Source organism: Xiphophorus maculatus, chromosome 8 (assembly GCF_002775205.1).
Source record: "Xiphophorus maculatus strain JP 163 A chromosome 8, X_maculatus-5.0-male, whole genome shotgun sequence".
NCBI lineage: Eukaryota > Metazoa > Chordata > Actinopteri > Cyprinodontiformes > Poeciliidae > Xiphophorus > Xiphophorus maculatus.
Genome location: NC_036450.1, coordinates 3,552,424 through 3,573,842, shown reverse-complemented (window position 1 = coordinate 3,573,842; position 21,419 = coordinate 3,552,424). Strand labels below are relative to the sequence as shown.

The following is a 21,419-nucleotide window of genomic DNA, read 5'->3' as shown; positions in this document are numbered from 1 at the left end:
TCAGATTTGTCCGTTTGACGGCTCAGCCGGGTTTTCACCTCCTACATGGAAACAACCCGAAACGCAGATCAAACAGGATCTAATGCTGCATCCCAGCTAAAACTGTTATATAAGGAAAACATTCACATCCCATCATTTCACCCCTAAAGTACCATCTGAGTTTAAAAGTGGAAAATGTTTTACTTTTCCTGGTTTACCTAGAAGATTTCGGAGATCAATCTCAAAATTTGTTATTATAATGTATTTCCTACAAGATATTAAACTACGGGGATGATTTTATTTTATTTTTCTCATGTATCACCAGACAGGCTTCGTACATTTTTGAACTTCAACAGTGAAATATTTGTGAGAAAAAAACTCAAGAATTTTTTTAGATTAAACTCAGGAATCTTTGAGAAAAAAAGTTATAAATTTTTTCTAGAAAAATTCAACTTTTCAAATTCTGAAATTTTCATGTTTGTTTTTTAGAAATTTTCAGATATTATTCTCTAAATTTTTGAGATTTTATTTGCAAAATTTTGTCTACTCCTTTGGTTTTTCTAGAAAATTTCTGACTTTTGAAAAAGATAATTTCCAGGTTTTTTCTAATAAAAATTTAGATTTATCTCAAAACGTTTGGGTGGAAATTTAGTCCTTTTTATCTACTAAAATGGCTCTAACTCACCATCAGAGACCTGAACCTCAAGCCCTGCAGTGTGACTTCAGTAATTTTCTTGGCCTGCAGCAGCAGGCCAACAGGAACGGGGTGCAGATGGTACTGCGGTCTCTTTCCTCCAATTCAATACACAGAAGCAATAAAGGAGTAAATAAACAGTTCAACCTTCATTAAACCTGAAGATTTGTGGCTGTTATTGGTTTTTTTCTGTTTGTGCAGTGGGAACGTCACGGACTCTGTTTCCCCGCCGTGACCGGCCGCCTCCTGCACCGTTAATATCCATTTGAACTCAATCTGGTCGCTCAGTGTGACGCCACATCAAATACACACCCTTCGCTTTTGTTTTGATGTTAACGAGAGCTCAAGCGAACTCGCTCTGATGTTCTTTACCTCATAAATGCCTCCCTTTTCCTGCTCTCATCGTATTTCCTCGCCGGCATGTGTCTCCTCTCCCTGCCGGGAACTAACTCGAAGCATGTTTGAAAACAAAATGGCGGCCCGGGCCGAGCCGGCGGTTGATCATCAGCCAGCTGATGGACAGGTGTGTTTCCACTTAAGGCTAGTCATAATAAAAATAATGAAAGACATGTTACAATAAGATAAGGTATGTTTATAAAACATTCATAGAGGAAAAGTTAGAATACCGAATATCTATTAAGCGCCAATATATATGCAGCTTGATGCGTTTACTCCTGCTCATCTTTTTACTTTTTAAAAAATATATATATTTACCACTTTGGATGGAATAGCTTGTGAACAAATAACCATATGAGTATATTCTATTTTATTCTAAAATTGATGATGTTCCAGTTATTATTCAAAATCAATTCTAAATATGTCTTCATACTGGATAGTCTGGCAGATTTGGTTCAACTGGAGACCAAAATTGCAACATTTGTTCATTTTCAGCTGGTCTGGTTCACTTTCACACTGCATTGAGTCAAACAATCCAGACCCTTTGAAAACCTGTTCCCCTTCTCGCCTGTGGGGGCGCTGCACTAAGAACTACTGAAGGAACCAACATGAATACGTCTGAAGAAGACACTGAGCACAACTTCCTTCACAAAATGTAAACAAAAATGCAGTGGTGTCAGATTTTAGTTGCAGGATTTCTCTTTTGTGCTCGGCTAAAGACCACTAGCTAATTCTCCTGCTGGCGCTAGACCAGCATGTTTGTTTTGGTTGTATTTACCCAGAATGCCCTGCACTGTAGTCCACTTCCTGCTTTTGGAGCGGCACCAAGGTTTTTGGCAGTAAGTTTATGTTTCTTGGTCTCTGGAAAACGTAGCGTTTCAAAAACCTTCCGAATGTAACTTCCCAGGTCGTAACCTGGCAACCCCAGCAGAGTTCTGACCGTTACCTAGCAACACAAGCTGAGATCCAGTCCACTGGTTTTGCTGCTTCACAATGGCTGCTGGAAAAGACAAGTGTTTTGTTGTTGACTCACTATCCAGAAACCACTTGCTGCTTTCTTGTAGGATGTGTAGGAGACTCCACTTCTGCTTTTCTAAGGTGTATGGTTGCATAACTGTGCATCCAAATAAGCAGCATCTTATTTGGATTTAAAGTGACAAGAGGTGCTGAAGTCAAAATATAAAGAATAAAGTTCCTTCTTCTCCGATACTTTCTAATGACAAACTAGAGGAACAAACAAACAAACAAACAAACAAACAAACAACCTTCTGGTCAAAAGAGGAAATTAAAACAAATCTGCATCAAGTAGGAATGAATTTGAGCAGATCGAGGATCCTTATCACAACCTGCTAAGGATGACAGCTAACGAGTTTAAAATCCAATCAGGTGTAAGCGTTGATGATCATGGCGGTGGTGAACGCTCAGCAATCATCATCGCCGCCGCCGCAGTGATGAGGACAACAGAACCCAGAATGTGATTACAGCGAATGAGAGAGGCGGAGGCGGCCGACGTTGGAATTAGAAAATATGAAGGTACTTTGTATTGATATACGCGGCGAGATTTAATTTACTGCCAAAGGAAACATTACTCGTTCTCCAACTTTACCAGAGAAATGAACATTAAGGTTCCTTAGGAAATTACAGATTAGCGTCTGATTGGTGTTTTTACACATCGGTTCTCATCATGTTGTTGGTAGGAATAAAAAATATCTAATGGAGAAAAGTTTGAAGCTTTGAAAGGTGAGAAAGTTACAAAAACCACCGTGAACATGTTCAGTTTCATCTCTGGGTCAGGATGACGTCTTGCTATTGTCTGAACTTTTCACCTTTGACCTTTGCGGTGTTGTTTTTCACAGATTTTAACTAAACTTGTTTTATTTTTCTAGAGATCGTTTCCCTGCTCAAGTTCAACTAATCTGACCGGGATTCGTGTCATCGGCTCGACAAAAACACACAAACATGACGAGTTTATCTGGGAATCAGAGCCTGGAGTAAAAACTAAAAATCTAAAAAGCTTTTTATTTATTTTTTCCCAAAGTGTTTCTGGCTCGGCGTTTCTGTTTTCTGTGAGAAGCAATTTTGACAAAATTATCCGTACTTGTTTTAAGCATTTTATCATATCACAACTTCAAAATCCATGAACAAGTTCATCACTTTGAGTGACGAACTCAAAGAAGTTTATCACTGTAAATTTAAGAAAAATAATTATTCTTTTTCTAAATGTTTTCATGTTCAGGATCTGAGCAACTTTGTGCATACCAGCTTTACATATCTATGGAGGTAAATTGGTTCCAAAAATTTTGTTAAAAGAAGTGAAACTGAAAAAATGTTCAAAACTGTAAAATAATGTAGAAGGTGAAATTGAATAAAATCTGAAACTAGAAAATTTTTTTACTGAAAGGTCATTTTAAAACTGAGACATAATTATGAACCTGAAAAATAATTTTGTAATTGAAAAACTAAAAAATAATTTTAAGACTAAAAAAATATTTTGAAACAGAAGAAAAGTTCAAAACTACAAAACAAACTTTATGGCCCCATTTTAGTTCCATAGAGTATAAATTTATGTCACTTTTGAATGACGGTTGCAAAACTACAACTGAACTGCATTTAGAAGTACCAGAGCAAACGGGGGAAAACACAAATGCAAGCCACACTTTTCAGATTTTCATCTGTAAGAAAAATTAACTTTCCTTCATTACAATAAAAATCTAATAAACTGAAGTTTGTGTTCAGTCCAGAACATCTACCATAAAACTTTATTCTCGTCTAAAATAGAAAATATTCCTGCTTCAAATATTGATAAATTTAGCAAGAAGCACAAAAAAACTGATTTCTGCAACTTTCACTGTTTCATACGACTGGCGGCCATATTGGATTGAAGGTCAACATTCAAAGTTTGACTTTTTGACCTCAAAATGAAACTTTAAGGTGTTTTAAAACTTTTGAAATCATTTTGATTTGTTTGTTGTGAGCTAATTTCTGAATCCAATCTTTAATTAAGAACAAAAATGTCACCAGAAGGCGAAGATGTGAAGAGAGGAAGTCACCTTGGTTTTGGTTCTGAGTTGATTTAATGTTCTCATGTCCGCTGTAATAATTCATGACCCCTGCAGCTGTAAATGCGACTGCAGAGCAACATCCCTCACTCCAAATGAAGCTCTGACTCTGAGCGCAGTGATGACAGATAATTCATCCCAACGCTCTAAAATATGCAATTACTCTGCAGCCGCTCCGGATCCATCGATCACCGTGATCCGCTCGCAAACGTCACGCTTCTGTCGACGCCGGAGTCAAGAGGCAGACAGGTGGACGTCTGGTTCCGATTTACTGCTCTTCAAAATCCAATGTAAAGTAGCAAATGTGAAATACGGAGGGAGGAAAGTGTCGTAATGTTGCTTTGATTTATTTTTTATTTAGGTATAGACTTTCCGACACATGAATTATGAATATTTCAAATGGTTCTATGGCGGACTAATCCTGCCAAAATTAGCATTAAATATAGAAATAAATAAATGGTTTGATGAGGTAATTAAAGTGACAAATATAGCAAAACGTAAGACATATTCCAACTAATTTGAGTGTACAGTGTAGCAAATTAACAATTGTGCATTATTTTAAACAATATTAAGACTATCATGATTATTTTTCTATTTTATTTCCAATCTTATCATTTTAGTAATTAGCTTCCTTATATTTCGCTATTTATTTTTCTCAGTTTTTTATATTCTGACTTTTGAAAAATATTTTTGTCTCGTTTTATTTTTCTTCATTTATTTTTATTTACTGACTCTTTCTTTAACCATATATTAATTTATTTTCTCCTCTAATATTTCTGTTTGATTTTTTTTCCTAATAATTTTTCTTTTACAGAAAAGAGGAAACTGATGAAATAATAAAAAATAAATCTGTAAATGAAAAGGCAAAAGGAGAAAACAGGAAGGGAGAAAATGCACAGAGGAAATATTGACGTAAATCAAGATTAATTTTAAAAAACATTAAGAGTAAAGCTGTTCAGAAGCAGCTGGTTAGGTTTTCCTGCGGTCTTTGAACGCATCAGAGACTCAGCAGCTCATCAGTGAAAACACATCAGCGTTTATTTACTCCTGCGAAGCCACTCAGCAGAAGAAGCGTTAGTATCCATTACTGAGTTGTTCAGCAATAATATCTCCGTTGTAATTACGAGTGTCACTCCAGCCCGGCTTTTAGCATAATGGAGTCATCACAAATTAGCATAAAGGCTAATTTGTTTGATTATGCGTGAATTTGGGGAATTAGTGTCTAAATGATGACGGCTGTGAGGTGCAGGGTGTTCATAATGCGTCCATCACGGCGGCAAATCACCGACATGCTGAGAAAATCTGGTGAGTTTCATCTCTGACATTCATGGTTTATTAAGTCCCTCCTTCCTGCGACCCGGTTCTGGTTCCGAACCAGGAGAAACATCCCAATGGGTCACGAACGATTTGGCTTCAGGATCATTTAACCACTGATGGTAAAAAAGAAAATAACTTAGTGAATAACAAAGAGATTTCAAATAGACAGCTTGTGATTGACTTCCTGAATGTCTTCCGTAGGTGCTCTCGTATGGAACTAAATTGGGGCCATGAAATTAGTTCAATTAAAGTGGGGGAAAAAAAATTGAAACTGAAAAAATACTTTGAAACTCAAAAAAACGCTTAAAACTGAGAGCAAATTTAAAACTGAAAATAAAGATTTGAAACAGAAAAAATGTAAACTGAAAGTATTCGAACTTTAGGACTTTATGGTTAAATATGGTGGTTTCCATGGAAACAATGACAATATCATAAAAATCCAGAAAGAAAACTTGTTAGACTGGAGAGGAAGTTCAACCGGACAAACATCCAGCAAGAGAAATTATGGGATGGTTCAGATCAACTGGAACAGAAAACGCCTTTTAAAACACAGGGCCTATGGAAGATTTATGCTGCTAAACGTAGCAATAAATATAGAAATAAATGGTTTGATAAAGTGATTATAGTGCCAAAAAATTGCATCCAAAGTATAAGTTTGAGTGACAAAAATAATTTCCAATTTTGGCAAGGTCAGCCCTCCATACAGCGGAGTGTAAAACACACTGAAGCCAATACAAGATGTAGAAAAGTTTTATTAGTTTTTACAGTATGAAAAATCATCACCCGTTAACCAGATATTCATATTGAACACAATCAGTTTCATAAATAAAAAAAATGTCCCATCGTCTCAGCCAATCAGAAACATCCCCTGTAGTGATGTCATCAACCTGAGCTTGAACCTGATCAACAGAAACAAACCGACTGAACGATTCCTGCAACCGAAATTACATTAGAACCAAGAAAAAGGTAAAAAATTATTATTAATTTACAAACATTCAGGTTAGACTGGCTGGTTATTTGTTCTGAAAAATACTAAATATTATAAAAAAAACTATAAAAATGTGTTTTAATAGCCGGAGGTTTAACTCAGTCAGTTCAGGTTACAGGTTCACATGCTGGGAGCAACAAACGCACGAATACGACTTCTGGTGCAAAAAAATTTATTTAATGTTAATTTAATGTCTGAAAGTCAAATATATACAAAGTAGGTATTAGTTTTATTTCTGTAAATGTTTAAATGTATTTATGTTGAATTTTTAGAGAAAATCCACCATTAATTTGTACTTCTGCAAGCATATATGGAGGACTGATCCTGCCAAAATTGAATATGCAAATAAAGTAATTAAAGTGCCTAATATTGCCTAATATTACAAGAAGAGAGAAAATGCAAAGAGGAAATATTAGAAGATGTTGGTAAAATAAACATTTAAAAATACCCAATAAATACAGCGTATGAAAAAATAATGCAATAAAGGAAACCCATTGGAAGTAAATTATAAAAATTAATAATAGCAATAATTTATGGCACATTGCAATCGTATAAGTTTGGACAATTTGTATTTTTTGGAGACAATTTTAGGCAATTTAATGAACTTATAAAACCATTTATTTAATTCTGTATCTATTTCCAGCTTTGGCATGATCAGTCTTCCATAAGGCTGAATGTGGAGGTTGAATGATCAAAATCATGATTAAAAGTTCAAAGTAATGACATTCCTTCCTGTGCTGGCTTGGAAGTGATCCTGTGACAAGAACTGAGTGAGCCCAGAGTTGGCACCATGAGTTTTGAATCAGTTTTTCTTCCGTAGTTTCAGCCAAAACAGAACAAACATTCATTAACGGCCAGCTCAGCTGGGAGGACTTCACCCTTAGTGAGGCAGCTTGTAGGAAAAGCCCAACAATCTGGTCCTGAAGTCAGAGTTTTCCACAGACGTGTTTATGGAGAAGTCCGTCACAGTTTTGGATGTATTTGTGCAACATGGCGGCGGCGGCGGCGGCGTTGCTACCTGGAGGCGTCTGGGATGAGTCTTTTAAACCAGCGACCCACGGCGACGTCGACCCTGAGCACCAAGGTGACTCCGATCAGCAGGAAGCAGCAGCTCACCACGAAGCCAGACGCCTCAAACAGCAGCCTGAGAAATAAAATGGACTTTAGAGGCAAATTACGACCTAAAGAGTCAAATTTTAGCTGTAAACTATGTTAAAACCATGAAAAACTTTAAGATCAGCAGGTTTTCCAATGAATTCAGATACTTACTTGGGTGCAAAGACTTTCCACACCATTAAGTGTCTCCTGAGAATAGCAGCAGCACAGACTGAAGAAAACACCTGAGAAAGAGAAACAATTTAAAGTAATATGGACGTATGGAAGAGGATTAGTGCCACTGAAAAAAATGGAAAAAAAAGAACTTTAACACTTAAATCTTGAAATCGTAGAAGATTAAAGTCAGAATAACAGGAAAAGTCCAAATTTGTAGAAAAGTCAAAATTCAGACTAAATTGAATATTATATATTTATAGATTATAGTTAGCATATTGGGGAAAAAATTAAAAATTCTGAGAAAAATAGCCAAAATTCACATAAAAAACACAAGGTCTGAGATTAAAGTGAATATTCTGAGGAGAAAGTCAAAATTGAGAAAAAAATCTGAATTTTGAGAAAGTCAAAATTTTGACAATAAAAAAAAATAAGAATTCCAAGAAACAAATGACAAAATTCTGAATGAAAAAATAAAAATTCTAAGATTAAAATCAAAATTGACAGAAAAAGAGATTGAAGTCAGAATTTCCCCAGTGGCTCTAAACCTCCTGACCCAGCAGAACCAGTCGGTTCCCTCTGAACCGACCTGAGCTCCCAGGATAAAGACGTAGCGCGTTGACAGCTGCAGCAGGGCGGCGCTGAACTGCTGCGGTTTCTCTCTCAGCCGCATTTCCATCACGGCGTCTTCGCCTTCTTCGCCGTGACCTTTCACCCCCCTGCCGCCCCTGACCTCCCGCACCAGAGGCCAGAACAGCAGCAGAGGACAACCCACTGGTGACGACAACATCAGAGTTTATTCATTTTAAAGAAAATATGTTAGATATTTATAAAAAACAGGAGAATAAATAACATTTCCATTGTTTCAACATATGAAAAATAGTTTTTTTTGCACATATCATGTAGAAAACGAGTGTAAAATATTATTAACCTGCGAATAATATGTGTGAGGCAAACGTGTTGAGTGTCACCAGGCAGGCGGGCAGAACGGTGCCACTGTGTCCATCTGGAAACCCAACAAAGGCGGCGCCCCATTGGATGGAAGGGAAGGTGGGCAGGTGACCAGTGGAGTGGAAGAACTGGGAGGCAGCCAGTGACCAGAGAACCACTGGAGTCCAGGCGACGCTGAAAACCCCTGGATGAGAGAAGAGTCCATATTTAACCATCACGATGCAGAAATACCAAAACTACTTCAATATTTAGAGTTTTAGGAACATTTCGGATCGACTTCCTGCCTGTGTTCGCTGCAGGCGACCCGCGGAGGTTAGCGGCGGCGGCGTGGATGTGCAGCAGCGCCGCCATCTCCAGCAGCAGCAGCAGGAAGGCCAGCGCCATGCCCTCCGGGTGCAGCAGCAGCAGCCCGACTCCCAGCAGGCCGCAGAACAGCAGCAGCGGGGCGGAGTAGACCGTCCCCAGGCCGTACGCCTCCACGGCGGGCCGGCCGTCCTCCACGCCACCCGCCTCCCCGTCCTCCAGCGAGCGCCGCATGCGCTGGTAGATCTGCGGGATCAGGTGGCGCAGCTCGGCCTGCGGGCTGATGCCGGTGCTGGCTCGGTAGCGCGGCGCGAGGGCGGGGCTTCTGGCCGAAGCGGCGGCGCGGGTCTTCACGAACACGGTGAGCGGGTCGGCCCAGATCAGGCCGAGGCCGAGGCCCAGCAGGGCGAAGGCGGCTCTGGGCAGGGCGAGCTGCGCCACGCGGATCAGCTCCGCCAGCTTCCTGAAGCCGTCCTCCGGCGTGGCGCTGACGGCCCAATGGAGGCCGGCGCAGACGCACAGCAGCGGCAGGACCCAGCGCGCGGCGAACGCCGTCCCGCCCGATGAGTTCAGGTTGCCGTAGTGACACAGCCAGAGCCGCAGCAGGTAGGCGGAGACGCCCAGAGAGACGACGGACAGGATGTAGTAGAGGTTCTTCAGCTGGCTGTCCTGGAGGCGGGACAGCGGGGAGAGGAACGGCGACGGCGTGCAGCCGCCCTGCTCCTCCCTGCAGCCGTGGAACGACAGCGAGACACAGGCGCACAGCACCAGGCCGCCCAGGCAGCCAATCAGAGAGCTGCTCTCCTTCCTCACGGCGGCCAGGGTCAATGCCGGCGAGGGCAGCGGTCCCGCCGACTTCAGCGGGTCAGGGGTCAGAGGGACAAGATGGCCGTCCCAGTTGAGGCGCACGGGAACGTAGAGCGCCAGAGAGAGCAGGAGAAAGGTCACGACCCGGCCTTCGTAGATGACGTAGCTGTCGGAGAGCAGCGAGGCGCAGCGGAGGAGCGGCACGGCGAGGGACGGCGCCAGCAGGCGGCGCGCCGACAGCTTCGACACTTTGGCTCCGTTCTTTAAAACGGCCGGCCGGTTCAGTCGCCACGCCCTCCACAGGAAGAGCGCCTCCGAGGCGAAGGCGCCGGCCGCCAGACACCACACCACCTCCACGTAACCGCGGGCAACCAGCTGAACAGCGGCGACAGCGACCCCGATGGTTATCGCTGCGGCAACCGGACCCTTCAGTCCCGCACGCTTCTCCTCCGTCAGCGCGGCGGAGAGCTCCGACATCACGAAACACGCCAAGCAGGCGAACGTGAGGACGGCCAGGCCGGCCGCCATCTTGGCCGGGTTGAATCTGGCCCACGTGGCTCGGCAGGTGTCCCTGACGGAGGTCAGGTAGGCCTGCAGGGAGGAGGCCAGGTGAGGCGACGGCGGCAGCCCGGCGCCGACCGACCCGAGGTAATCAGAGGAGAGACGGGCGAAGGCGGCTTTCAACTCAGAGAGACTCTCTGGAGGAATGTCACTGGACAGAGACGAGTACGTCTCCAGGAAACGGTTGACCTGCAGGAGGAGAGAGAGAGAAAAAGAATGACGGTAAGTAAGAAAGGTTGGTGGAGTAAAACGTTTGTAGGGCTGAAACAATTAATCATGATCTATTATTGAAATAACCATCAACTAATTTGGTAATCGATTAATTATTATCTGGAGAAAACAGTCAAGTATACAAATAAACCATTTTCTGAACTAAAATACTCAGAAATTTAATCAAAACTCTACAAACATATTAACATTTTGCATTTAAGACAAAAATCCAGTTGTTACCTTGATCAAATTCTGTAAAAAAAAAATCTCCTATTAATCAAATTTTATTATCAGTTAATCCAGAAATAATCCCTGTACTGCATAGATGTTTCGTTGAGCAGCTTCTCAGCTGCAAATGATGAAGCTTTCACAGAAGAAATGCTGTTTAGTTGCATTTTGGGCAATAAAATGTTGATTTTCTTATTAAAAAGGGACTTAATTATTTCTTTATTTGCATTTTTAAAAATGTAAAATAACGCTAAAAAGGATTAAATGAAAAATCTGCAGAATGTGACAGTTTATCATCAGAATGATTGTTAGCACCTGAACAGCACCTGTTTTGTGTTGATCCACAGCGCCTCCAGCTGGCTGAGGCGCCTAACTGCACCCTGTGTTTGCTCCTGTGGGGGGAAAAGGGGCAGGAGAACCTGACCCACACTGCTGAATGGGATCGGGATTCCCAGTAACAGCGCCAGAGTGGGAACCAGGTCAGTCTGAGGGACAACATCCGGCTCGTCCTGTGGAAAAAAATAAACATTTTTCATCTTTCTGAGACTTACATCTCCGTTCTATGGAAGACCTGTCCTGACAAAATTAGAAATAAAGAAATGCCTGGATAAAATAATTAATGTGTCAAATAAAGCATCCAAAAAATAAAAAGAAGTTTCAACTTATGTGACATAAATTAACATTTCTAATTTTACCATTATCACTATTAATTTTCCAATTTATTAACTTCCTTTTTTATTTAATAAATTTGTCATATTCTGTATTTTTATTCCATTTTTAATTTTTTAAAATAAAATATTTGTTCACACTTTATTTAACCAAACATTGATTGATTTATTTCCTTGCTTCTCATTCAAGATAGAAACATTTATCTGTAAATATGTTTCAGCCTAAATTCTCCAGCCAGGTTATTTTTTTGGCCCATTTCCCACCTCAGCCGGCGGTCCAGGAAAGATGGCGGACGGGCTGTAGAGGAAGAGCGCGGCGTCCGTCTCCTTCTGGCTTTCCCCGCCGTGGTCCCCGGTGTCGGTCATGCCGTGGTCGCCCATCACCACCAGCAGGGTGTCGTCCTGCAGGCGCTCCATCACCGACCTGGAAGGAGAACCAAGCATGATCCAAACCCTGCAGCCTCCGTCTGCTTCAGCGTCCGTCTGCGTTCCGCTGACCGACCTGATGACGCCGTCCATCTGGGTGAGCTTGTCGGCCATGGCCGGGTGGTCGGGTCCGAACCGGTGCCCGCAGTGATCCACTCCCAGGAAGTGGGCCACCAGCACGTCCCAGTCGTCCCCAACCACTGCAGAAACCAGCAGAAACAAGCATGGAGGGTAATGCAGCAGACAGGAGCAACGAGGCTGAAGTTGGCTTCTGATTGAAGAGTCTCCAAAAATGAGACTCAATAGAAGCAAAAAGGAGCAAGAAATTACTCAGGCAGTTTAATTAAAAACAGCTTTTAGTTTTATGGAACTGATAGAGGTGGAGAGTTAAGATGGTGTTTCTACATACTGGTGGTGTAGAGATGCTGCAGGATGCCGTTGTCCACCGTGTGCAGGTCTTTAACGTTAAAGGACGGGAACGGCAGAGAGCGGTAGAACTTTTTAGGGAAGAGGTTTTCCCAGGTATCATCGCCCATAAACACGACCCGTTTACCTGCAAATAAACCCAAAATAATTAATAACGTTACAGAACAACAGACAGAATAAACAGAGAAAAGAAGGCATCAATTCTGTTCTGTTAAAAATAAGGAGCTTATTTAAGTAGGAAAAATGAAGAATAACAGAGAAAAGAAAAGACAAAATAAGAAACAAAATAAAAAGAAAAAAATGGAAAAAAGGAACAAGAGTATGGAAGGAAAGAAAGAATGAGAGAAAAAGAAAAGATGAATTCAGACAGAAAGAAAAGAGAAAAATAAAAAAGACAAAAATGAGAATACAGAAAGGAGGGAAAAATAAAAAAGATAGAAAGGAAACCAAGACAAAAGTAAAATAAAGACAGAAACAAACGAAGAACTAAAGAAGGAAAAGAGGAAGACAGAAAGGATGAAAAAAGAAATAAAAGCAGAAAGAAGAAAAGAAAAAAAGATGAAAAATGAAATTAAAATAAAGAAAAAATAAGCACATATTTTGTTCAGTTACATGTAACTAGCAGCTTCCCTGTTTCTGCTGAATACTAGAAACCCCTCAGCATGATGCTGCCACCGCCATGTTTTACAGCTCTAGTATTGATCTCAAACTATAACTCGGTATCAGTAAAAGTTGTGGTCGTGACGTCACAGATCCCCACCAACTCACCCATCTGCCCCAGCTGGTGGATAAGGTTGTCCTCCAAGATGGCGCTGGAGGCAAAGTTATTGCCAACGTCCACAAAGGTCGGCAGGGAGCCGGTGGTGAAGCCCTTGATCCTCTGCATGGTGGTGGTGGGAGGGTCGGCTCTGAACGGGTACAGCCGGCTCTGCGCGGGCCGGGCCGACACCGTCTCCTCCAGCACGGGCAGCTTGTTCTCATAAGGTCGCGGCGCGGTCTTGGCGGGGTCAAACCGGGCGAAGTCGATCTTCAGGGCGTCGATGATGAGGACGACGACCCTGCGGAACCGGGGGGCACCCCGGCAGAAGTCCGCCGACTCCGCGCCGGGCTGCAGGACGTCCCCGCAGGCGCTGGTCCGGTTCACCTCCAGCCTCACCAGCAGGAAGCCGCCCACGAAGAGGTAGATGCCCACGAAGTAGGCCGCGCACAGCCACAGGAGCAGGGAGAGAACCGTGAGCCCCTTCATCCTGATGCGGAACCAACAGAGAAATTCAATAAGTTGAGGTAGAATCACCGGCTAACATCACCGGCTAGCTGCGGCTAATCCGCCTTGTTTCCTTCACTACTGACCTTGTATCGGCTGGGACTTAACCTCTCTGGGCTGGAGCCGGCCGTAAAGCTGTGTGTGTGTAAACACCACAGAGGTCCAGGTGTCTCAGGTAACCACAGAGCAGACAGGACCCTCCCTCACCTTCATTGGGATGGATACATTCACATTCCAGGCAGGTGGACCCGGCGGAAGTTGACGGCGGACTGGTTTTACTGTTACCATCCATCGAGATGTGTTCTGTTAGCCCCGCACTGAGACTGTCAGCAGAATTCAACTCTTAAGTTAGAGTAAATAAATAACAAAGAAACACAAAACTACACAATTTAAGGAGTTTAATACTTTTTAAAAAATTAAATGTTGTTTTTTTTAAATGCAGACTTGAAATAGTTCGTCATGCCTGTGAGACAACGAGCCGGGTACTAACGGTTGAGGCTAGCAGGATGTAGCGATGTGTCACTCTGTCACTATTTCCCCAAACCTCAATAAGTTCAATAAATACAGATAAAAATAAAACTGGATTGGGAAACTGATACAAATTAATCAACTTTAATAAATAATTATACGAAATCAAATTTAGCTAATCAAGCTGTTAAAATAACCGCATAAAATTTGATACCAAAGGGTAACATAATTATTTACAGGTACAGTACTCAAAAATTGCACTCAAGTAAAATTAGCACTACTTAACATATTTTTTATGCATTAAAGAAAATAAAAAGTAGCCACCCAAGAAACGCCTCAAGTGGGAGTAAAAACATATTTGATTTGATATTTAAAATATATCGATACCAGTTAATTCTAACATTAGAAACATAATTATACAGCTGTTACCCAAGTATTTAGCGTCAAACTAAATAATTTGCTTTCTAACTAAATATTTAGCTCACTAACTAAACTAAACATGTAGTTAGGAGCTAAATGGAGTTATGATTTAGATCGCTGTTGGTACAAAATAAAATCTTTTTCTTTTAAGAACATTTTGGATGTTTAGTTTAATAAATAAAAATAATTTTAAAAAACACACAAAACATTTATTTTTAACTACTTTATTTTGAAAGAAGTGCATGTTGTGGCCCTCAAGAAATTTCAACTTGATGGCAAAAAGTTTCCATTCAGTTTTCAAACTGGGAAAGACAAGAGAACATGCCCATAATTTCCCATAATCAGAGCAACAAAACTCTGCTTTATTTTCCCACTATAGCATCAGGACGACGACAAGGAAGGTAAAAAAAATCTGTTACTGCAAAAAAACATTAAATTTATTCAAAGTTTTTTATGCATCTTTATTAAGGGTGTCAGTAATTGTGTATAAAGAAAAACAAACGGCTGAAAACATGAGTATTTCTGCATTTACATGAGACAACATTTCTGTCCTGGAGGCTGAAGTCGGTTGAACATAAACAGTCTGTGAGGATCGACGAACTGGAGATCTGACCCGGAGGTCCGACGGAAACCAGACGACTGGGTTCGGTTTTCCTCCCAGTCCCGTCGGGTCGGAGCGAACTGTTCGGTCAGCAGAGCCGCCTCCACTGCATCTGCTTCAGCGCTTTCTGGGTCAAACAGCCCGACCTCCTTCACTGAGTCCTCTGCTCCTCTGGTGACGCCAAACCGTCAGGAAGCTCCGCCTTCTTCTCCTCCGCCGCCGCCGCCGATGATCCTGCAGGAGTCGTCTTCGCCAGCTGGCTGTAGATGGTCATCGCCTGGACAGAGCAAACAAAACGGGTCGGTAACCGTTAGCGACCAGACAGATGCTGCAGGCGGCGCTGGATACGGACCTGAGTGACCATCCCGGTGATGTCGCCGGTGTTGGACGGCAACAGGACGGTGTTGGTCTGCTTGGCCAGGTTGGAGAACGCCGAGACGTACTGCTCAGCCACGCTGAGGGAGGCCGCCGCGTTGCCGTTCTGAAAAAACAAACAAAAACACGTTTCACACGGCGACGGCAGCGTTCAGACTCCTCTACCACAGAACGTTCAGGCTTTACCAGCAACACACTGATAAAAACCGTTTATTTTCACTACATTTGTCAGAAATTAATATTCTGAGACAATTCAAAGATTAAAATAGACTAAAGTCAAAATGCTCAAATTAAAGTCAAAATTGTGAGAAGTGACAGGAAGAAACACTTTGACTCACCTGCTCTGTTAGCGCCTCAGACAGCAGGTGGATAGCTTTAGCTTTAGCTTCAGCTATGGCTAACACAGCCTGAGCTTCACCTGCAGGAAACAAACATCAGCTTAAGATAAGATGAACATTTTATCCAATAAACAGACGGTAACCAAACCCACCAGCTGCTTTATTGATCTGCTCTGCCTTCTCTCCCTCTGAGGCCAGAATCTGAGCTTGTTTCCGACCTTCAGCCACGTTAATGGCCGACTCCCTCGTCCCTTCAGACTCCAGAACCGTGGCTCTCTTCTTACGCTCAGCCTCCACCTTCACAAAGTTAATGGCATTAATGGTGGTGGTTGTACAGGTACAGCTAAAAAAACTAGATGTACTATTGCATAAAGGTGTAATATTTCACAAGTAGTAACAGGTTGCAATCAAACAGCTGCCCTGTTCTGCATATTATGAGTTTCTTTCAGAATGAGCTGTTTTATGGGGTCCTGTCACTTTAAATCCAGATGAGCTGCTGCTGGCCACGCCCCCTAACCGGACGGTAAGTCAACAACAAAACAATTGTCTTTTCCAGTAGTCATTATAGAGCGCATACAATGGTAAAACCAGTTGACCCAACCAGCTGGAGCTCCACTTGGGTTGCTAGGTAACGGGCAGAATTCTATTAGGTGGTTGCTAGGTAACGGGTGGAATTCTATAAGGTGGTTGCTAGGTAACGACACAGTGCCAGTTGAATGTGACTTAACGTTCAGTAGGTTTTTGAAATGGTTCATTTTCCAGACAAAAACATGAACTTGTTGCCAAATAAACAGCTGGGTGTTTTTGTTAGCGCTCTGGCTGATTTGAGAAGCAGCAGAAACTCAAACGGAAGTATAAAAACATTCATAGTGCGACCCGGTCCGTGACTCCCACCTGCATCTGCATGGACTCTTTGACCCGCGGCGGGACGCTGATGTCTTTGATTTCGTAGCGGAGGCAGCGGATCCCCCACTCGTCCGACGCCTGGTTGATGGAGTGGACGATGTTGGAGTTCAGAGACTCTCGCTCCTTTTGGATCAAACGGACGGATTAAAACTCTCCACAGAAAAACACCTGGAGGGACGACAGGCGCTGCTGGGATTTACCCGGAAGACCTTGTCCAGGGTCAGCTTCCCCAGCTCAGAGCGCATGGTGGTCTGGGCGAGCTGCGTGACGGCGTACTCCGGGTCCTCCACGCCGTAGCTGGCCTGAAAGCAGCGCGCCGTCACTTTAAGATCACATGAAAATGGCCGCCAACGGCCTGCGCCGTACCTTAAACGGGTCCAGGATCCGCAGGTAGAGCACTCCATCAATCTGCAGCGTGACGTTATCTAGGAGGGTGAGAAATGTGGTTAGATGCTTTTATTTTGAAATGATGGGAGCGTAAACATGGTTAGAAGCTTTTATTTTGAAGTGACGCTCACCCAGAGAGACGGCGGATTGCTCCGGGACGTCGATCACGATCTCCTTCAGGCTCTGGACGTAGCGCACTCTGTCCAGCACCGGGATGAGGAAGTTCAGACCCTGGAGAGGAAAACAGAGAGAGAAGGTAAAGCACATGGAGAGATGGGGTCAAAGGTCACAATCTGTAGAGATTTACAGAGACACAATAAATGATTCAGTCAGAAAACTAAAAAGATACAGACAGTTTCTGGTTAAATTACAAATTTATCAAACGAGAGAGCAGGAAACAGGAAGACAAAAACCGAGGAAGGAAGATAAGAAAGGAATGAAGAAAGGAAGAAAACAAGGCAGTAAGCAGAGAACAAAAAGGAAACAAAGAAGGAAAGGATGGAAGGACACAAGGAGGAAAGAAACAACGTTTAGGAAGTGGGACTGGGAATATAATGTGGAATATTAAACTAATCGAATCTGATCCCAGTTTAGCTGCCGTGTGGGTCCAGTTGGGAGCGTTTCCAAGGTTACGGGCGGTTCTTACGGGCTCCAGGATGCGGTGGTAGCGGCCCATCCTCTCCACCACCCAGGCCTCCTGCTGGGGAACGAACAGAACCACCGTGTTCATGGGCAGACTGGAGGCCCAGCGCTGCTGGACCGGACCGAACCGCTGGCTCTGCTGCAGGCGGAAAGGCACAGACACACACACACACACACACACCAGTGGTGTTACATTAATCTGTGAGTCACATCACCAGTGTTCCAGTGAAATTTGAGTAAATTACAGCAGATTACTGTAATTATAATCTGCAATATAATTGCTGTGATTATCAGTTACTCTCCAGTCGGTCTGTCAACAAAATTGGCCATTTATCTTGTAAATGGTCGTATAATCTTATATTTTCTTTTTCAGTTTTAATTCTCCTCCTCTTTGTTGTTGCTATTTTGTTCTGGTTGCCATGGCTACGACTCCATTAACCAAAATGTGTCCTCATTTTTCCCCTTCCCACACTTTGCCATTGCTTCCCTTCCTAAAGGCATTTTGCATTTTATCAACATTAAAAACAGAAATAAATAAATCATACACGCTTATGTCACCACTTTTTATCTGAATTTCTGATACAAAGCATTATTTAACAACATGATCTACTCCAGTAATTTGCTATATCATGAATCCATATTAAAATACAGGAAATAATTTGAAGCCCTCGCAGGTACGACCTGCTTCAGGGAGCAAGCAGCGCCATGTTTTCTGGGTGTTTTAGCAAAGAAATGTGTGTAAACTTCATATTTAAGGCAAGTCGTCTTTATTAGGAAAATACTAATTGACCCAAAATATGACATATTTCATAAGATACATGTAAATATCTGGTCTCAGCTCCTGCGTTACAGGTAAGGAAATTTGGAGAAACTTCTCAAAAAAGCAACACAACAAAAAACAATGTTTAGATGTATTAGCGGTAAATCAATAAAATAACAAAAACCGCTTGTAATAAAATCAATTTTCGACTCTAAAAATAAATAAAAATCAGCCAATATTTTATGTTTTATGCTTGTTCCAGACCCAGAGGTGTAGAGAAACATTTGGTTTAATTTTAACTGACGTCTACACGCTGAATGACGTCTGATGGCACGAGCTAACAAGCCGAAGAGAACCGCGACACTGACCTGCAAAATGGCGCCGCCTCTCCGACACAGCGTCCGTAACATTCTGCTTATTTATTAAATTTAATTATTAGTTGTTACTTTGATAGCTCCAGCTTTGTACGCCGGTCTGTTAACGAGCTCACGGCTCATGTGAATGACCCCCTTGTAGGAGGAAATGAAAGTTACATCAGTGGTGCAGTTCTGAAAAACTCCGCTTACGCTGGAAACAGAAGCCGGGCAACATGAGTTCCGCTTTGATAAATAATGGAACTGTGCAGGGAAAGTTGGTTTTTGTATTTCCCGTTTTGCTCGTTTTCAGTTTAACGTATAGAGAAAACATCTGCTAAAACATTTTTTATTTTGTTTAAAACTATAACCTGTTTCTATGGCTCCTGTCGGCTGTAAAACATTATTATGTGCTTTTATTCCAAACAAATTTGTCCTGAATATCAACAAATATAATAACTTTAAAATACAAATATTTTTTCATAAACACCATGAATAATGTTGCTCTAATTTATTATTATTATTATTATTATTATTATTATTATTATTATTATTATTATTATTATTATTATTATTATTATTATTATTATTATTATTATTATTATACATTTTTGTAAGATGAAAGATGAAATGATACAAAAGGAAGTAAAAACAAAAACAAAAAAAGTACCTCTAGCAAATTGATTATAATATTATTAATAATAATAAAATAAAGAATATTTATTGCCATTTCCCTGTGTGTTGCAATACTATGAATATAGAGAAATAACCAATTGCACCACTGTGTATTAGTAATTTTGAACTGATTAAAAATATATTTTTCTCATTTTGGTTTAGTGCAATTGTAATAATACAATAGTCTCACTAGGCGGTGCTGTTTATTAATTGAATAATTAATTCAATGAACTCCTTGTTTTCCTTCCCTGTCAGATACTAAATTACTTAATATTTAATGTTTCAGATCAGTTTTGAATTCCAACATAATCTGTTTTTGCAAAATGCCAAAATAATAATTTTTTTAGTGGAACTTTTTTAATTTTTCTAGAAGCCTCTATGCATATTCATAAAGGTTTTCTGCTCTGATTGATGGCCATTCAGAAAGCTGCCTTACTTGTCTTTAAGCCATTTTTTTTGTCATTTAGAAAACCAATTTTTCCCAAAACTTTAACTTCCTGACTGATGTCTTTAGATTTTGCTTCTGTATTTCCACATAGTATTCTTTTCTTATGATGGAATCCGTGTTGTGAGGCGCACCAGCCCTTCTTCCTGCAGCCAAACAGCCCACATCATGATGCTGCCACATCTGGACTTCACAGTCGGGATGCTACTCCGCTTTTCTCCTAATGTAACAATCAACTTCCTATTTTTCTCTTTTTCTGCCTCTTTTGTCAATTTTCTTTATTTTTTCTTCATGGTGTCACACAAGGAAGTTGGTTATCGATAAAATATATTGTGTCAATCCTAACTGACCTACAACAGGAAAGGTTTATTTTGAGTTCATGTTTAAAAATATCTGTGTAAAACATACAACTAAGTATGACAAAAATATATAAATAATATATATATATATATATATCTTGAAGAACTGGACCAAAAGCAAATTAATTAAAAAAAATTAATTTTAATGTGGGTTATTTCATTGTTAGGTCAGGAAAGCGTCACCTGTTCCCTCCTCCCTCTCTCTCTTCACCGATTGGTGGAAGTTCTAAGAACGCCCCGCCCTCCAGCCGCAGCGCTCGCTCTGATTGGTCCGCTGTGACGCCAGTAACAGGTGTCCTCTCCTCCTCCTTTCAGGCGCTCTGTCGGGCTTTTCCATCCGAGTGGAAAGCTGGGATGAGAGTTTTAATAATGGCGTGGACTCAGCGGGGAGCAGCTGCTCTTTACTCCCCGTCCGGTACCAGCCAGAAACCTGCGAGCGTCGAAAAACGGATTTTATTGGAGCATTGAGAGCATTTTAACGGATTTTATTATGTTACCTGACTGAAAGTAAATCTCCGCTGAGAGCTTCAAACTGTGAAACTACCTGCTGCTGGTCGCTGGAAGCGCCTTGTCATGTCGTTACTGTGTGTCAGAGGTAGGTCTTCGCTTTTTACGTGGACTTTAAAGAAGTTTCGTGGAAAATCATCGTCCCTCAGTGGAGTAACTTCAAAATTAAGTGTTTGTATCGAGCACAAAAAGTGCCACAATCCTATAAATCTATTATTTGTTTAATGCATATTTGTTTTAATAAGTGCAATACACAAATAATATTGTATCTTAAAGTATTTAAGCATCAGTTTGTATTTCTTTTGAAGTATGGCGTGCTAAAAGTGCCTTAGTTTCACAAATAATAATAGTATTTAGATAATAGTTTAAACTTGCCACAAATATATTGAATCGCAATCAAATAATCAAAAGTCAGAATTAAGAATAAGAATTTTATTTCATGACATTATCAAATAATGTAATCTTAGTAGTTATTTTATGTGTATTATGATAATATATGGAGTGCCAAAAGTGCCTAAATTTAACAAAAATAATATTTAAGTCAAAATTAAGAATAAGAATTGGATTTCATGACATTATAAAGTTGTGTAATTTTAATAGTTATTTTTACATTTACTGTGATATTTATATGGAGTTC

The 21,419-nt window shown here is 41.2% G+C and overlaps 3 protein-coding genes across 4 annotated transcripts in view; 1 reads left to right on the top strand and 2 right to left on the bottom strand.

Annotated features, from left to right (window-relative positions):
- Window positions 1–5,262: 5,262 nt before the first annotated feature.
- On the bottom strand, window positions 5,263–13,904 carry pigo (phosphatidylinositol glycan anchor biosynthesis class O). Of its 2 annotated transcripts, none has more exons than XM_023337881.1 (12): window positions 13,633–13,904; window positions 13,051–13,529; window positions 12,266–12,409; window positions 11,933–12,056; window positions 11,695–11,854; window positions 11,089–11,271; window positions 8,938–10,513; window positions 8,634–8,837; window positions 8,292–8,476; window positions 7,703–7,773; window positions 7,452–7,577; window positions 5,263–5,558 (listed from the first exon to the last, which is right to left on the bottom strand). In XM_023337881.1, the coding sequence occupies exons 2-12, from the start codon at window positions 13,526–13,528 to the stop codon at window positions 5,552–5,554; spliced, it is 3,258 nt and encodes a 1,085-aa protein (XP_023193649.1). In that variant the 5' UTR covers window position 13,529; window positions 13,633–13,904; the 3' UTR covers window positions 5,263–5,551. The 2 variants fall into 2 exon arrangements, with proteins under 2 accessions (XP_023193649.1, XP_023193648.1); XM_023337880.1 differs by lacking the exon at window positions 5,263–5,558 and adding an exon at window positions 6,180–6,344.
- Window positions 13,905–14,642: 738 nt separating this feature from the next.
- stoml2 (stomatin like 2) lies at window positions 14,643–18,988 on the bottom strand. Its single transcript, XM_014473560.2, has 10 exons — window positions 18,812–18,988; window positions 17,688–17,822; window positions 17,173–17,272; window positions 17,021–17,079; window positions 16,855–16,956; window positions 16,643–16,777; window positions 15,901–16,045; window positions 15,749–15,828; window positions 15,388–15,516; window positions 14,643–15,312 (listed from the first exon to the last, which is right to left on the bottom strand). The coding sequence occupies exons 1-10, from the start codon at window positions 18,851–18,853 to the stop codon at window positions 15,187–15,189; spliced, it is 1,053 nt and encodes a 350-aa protein (XP_014329046.1). The 5' UTR covers window positions 18,854–18,988; the 3' UTR covers window positions 14,643–15,186.
- A 1,632-nt stretch (window positions 18,989–20,620) lies between these two features.
- The window catches only part of unc13b (unc-13 homolog B), a 65,235-nt gene continuing 64,436 nt past the window's right edge, over window positions 20,621–21,419 (top strand). The window contains exon 1 of the mRNA XM_023337862.1: window positions 20,621–20,870. Coding sequence (XP_023193630.1) covers window positions 20,849–20,870 — 22 coding nt within the window. The 5' untranslated portion in view covers window positions 20,621–20,848. The remainder of the gene's footprint in view (window positions 20,871–21,419) is intronic.

What these genes read in the sequence shown, in the direction of transcription:
- pigo (XM_023337880.1), bottom strand. Translation starts at nt 13,528, where the DNA reads ATGAAGGGGCTCACGGTTCTCTCCCTGCTCCTGTGGCTGTGCGCGGCC. An exon ending in TCTTTATCCTGGGAGCTCAG is followed by an intron (nt 7,774 to 8,291) that starts GTCGGTTCAGAG and finishes TCTCTTTCTCAG; the next exon opens with GTGTTTTCTTCAGTCTGTGC. An exon ending in TGGAAAGTCTTTGCACCCAA is followed by an intron (nt 7,578 to 7,702) that starts GTAAGTATCTGA and finishes TTTATTTCTCAG; the next exon opens with GCTGCTGTTTGAGGCGTCTG.
- stoml2 (XM_014473560.2), bottom strand. Translation starts at nt 18,853, where the DNA reads ATGTTACGGACGCTGTGTCGGAGAGGCGGCGCCATTTTGCAG. An exon ending in GGATCCTGGACCCGTTTAAG is followed by an intron (nt 16,957 to 17,020) that starts GTACGGCGCAGG and finishes CGCTGCTTTCAG; the next exon opens with GCCAGCTACGGCGTGGAGGA. An exon ending in TCACCGGGATGGTCACTCAG is followed by an intron (nt 15,313 to 15,387) that starts GTCCGTATCCAG and finishes TGCTCTGTCCAG; the next exon opens with GCGATGACCATCTACAGCCA.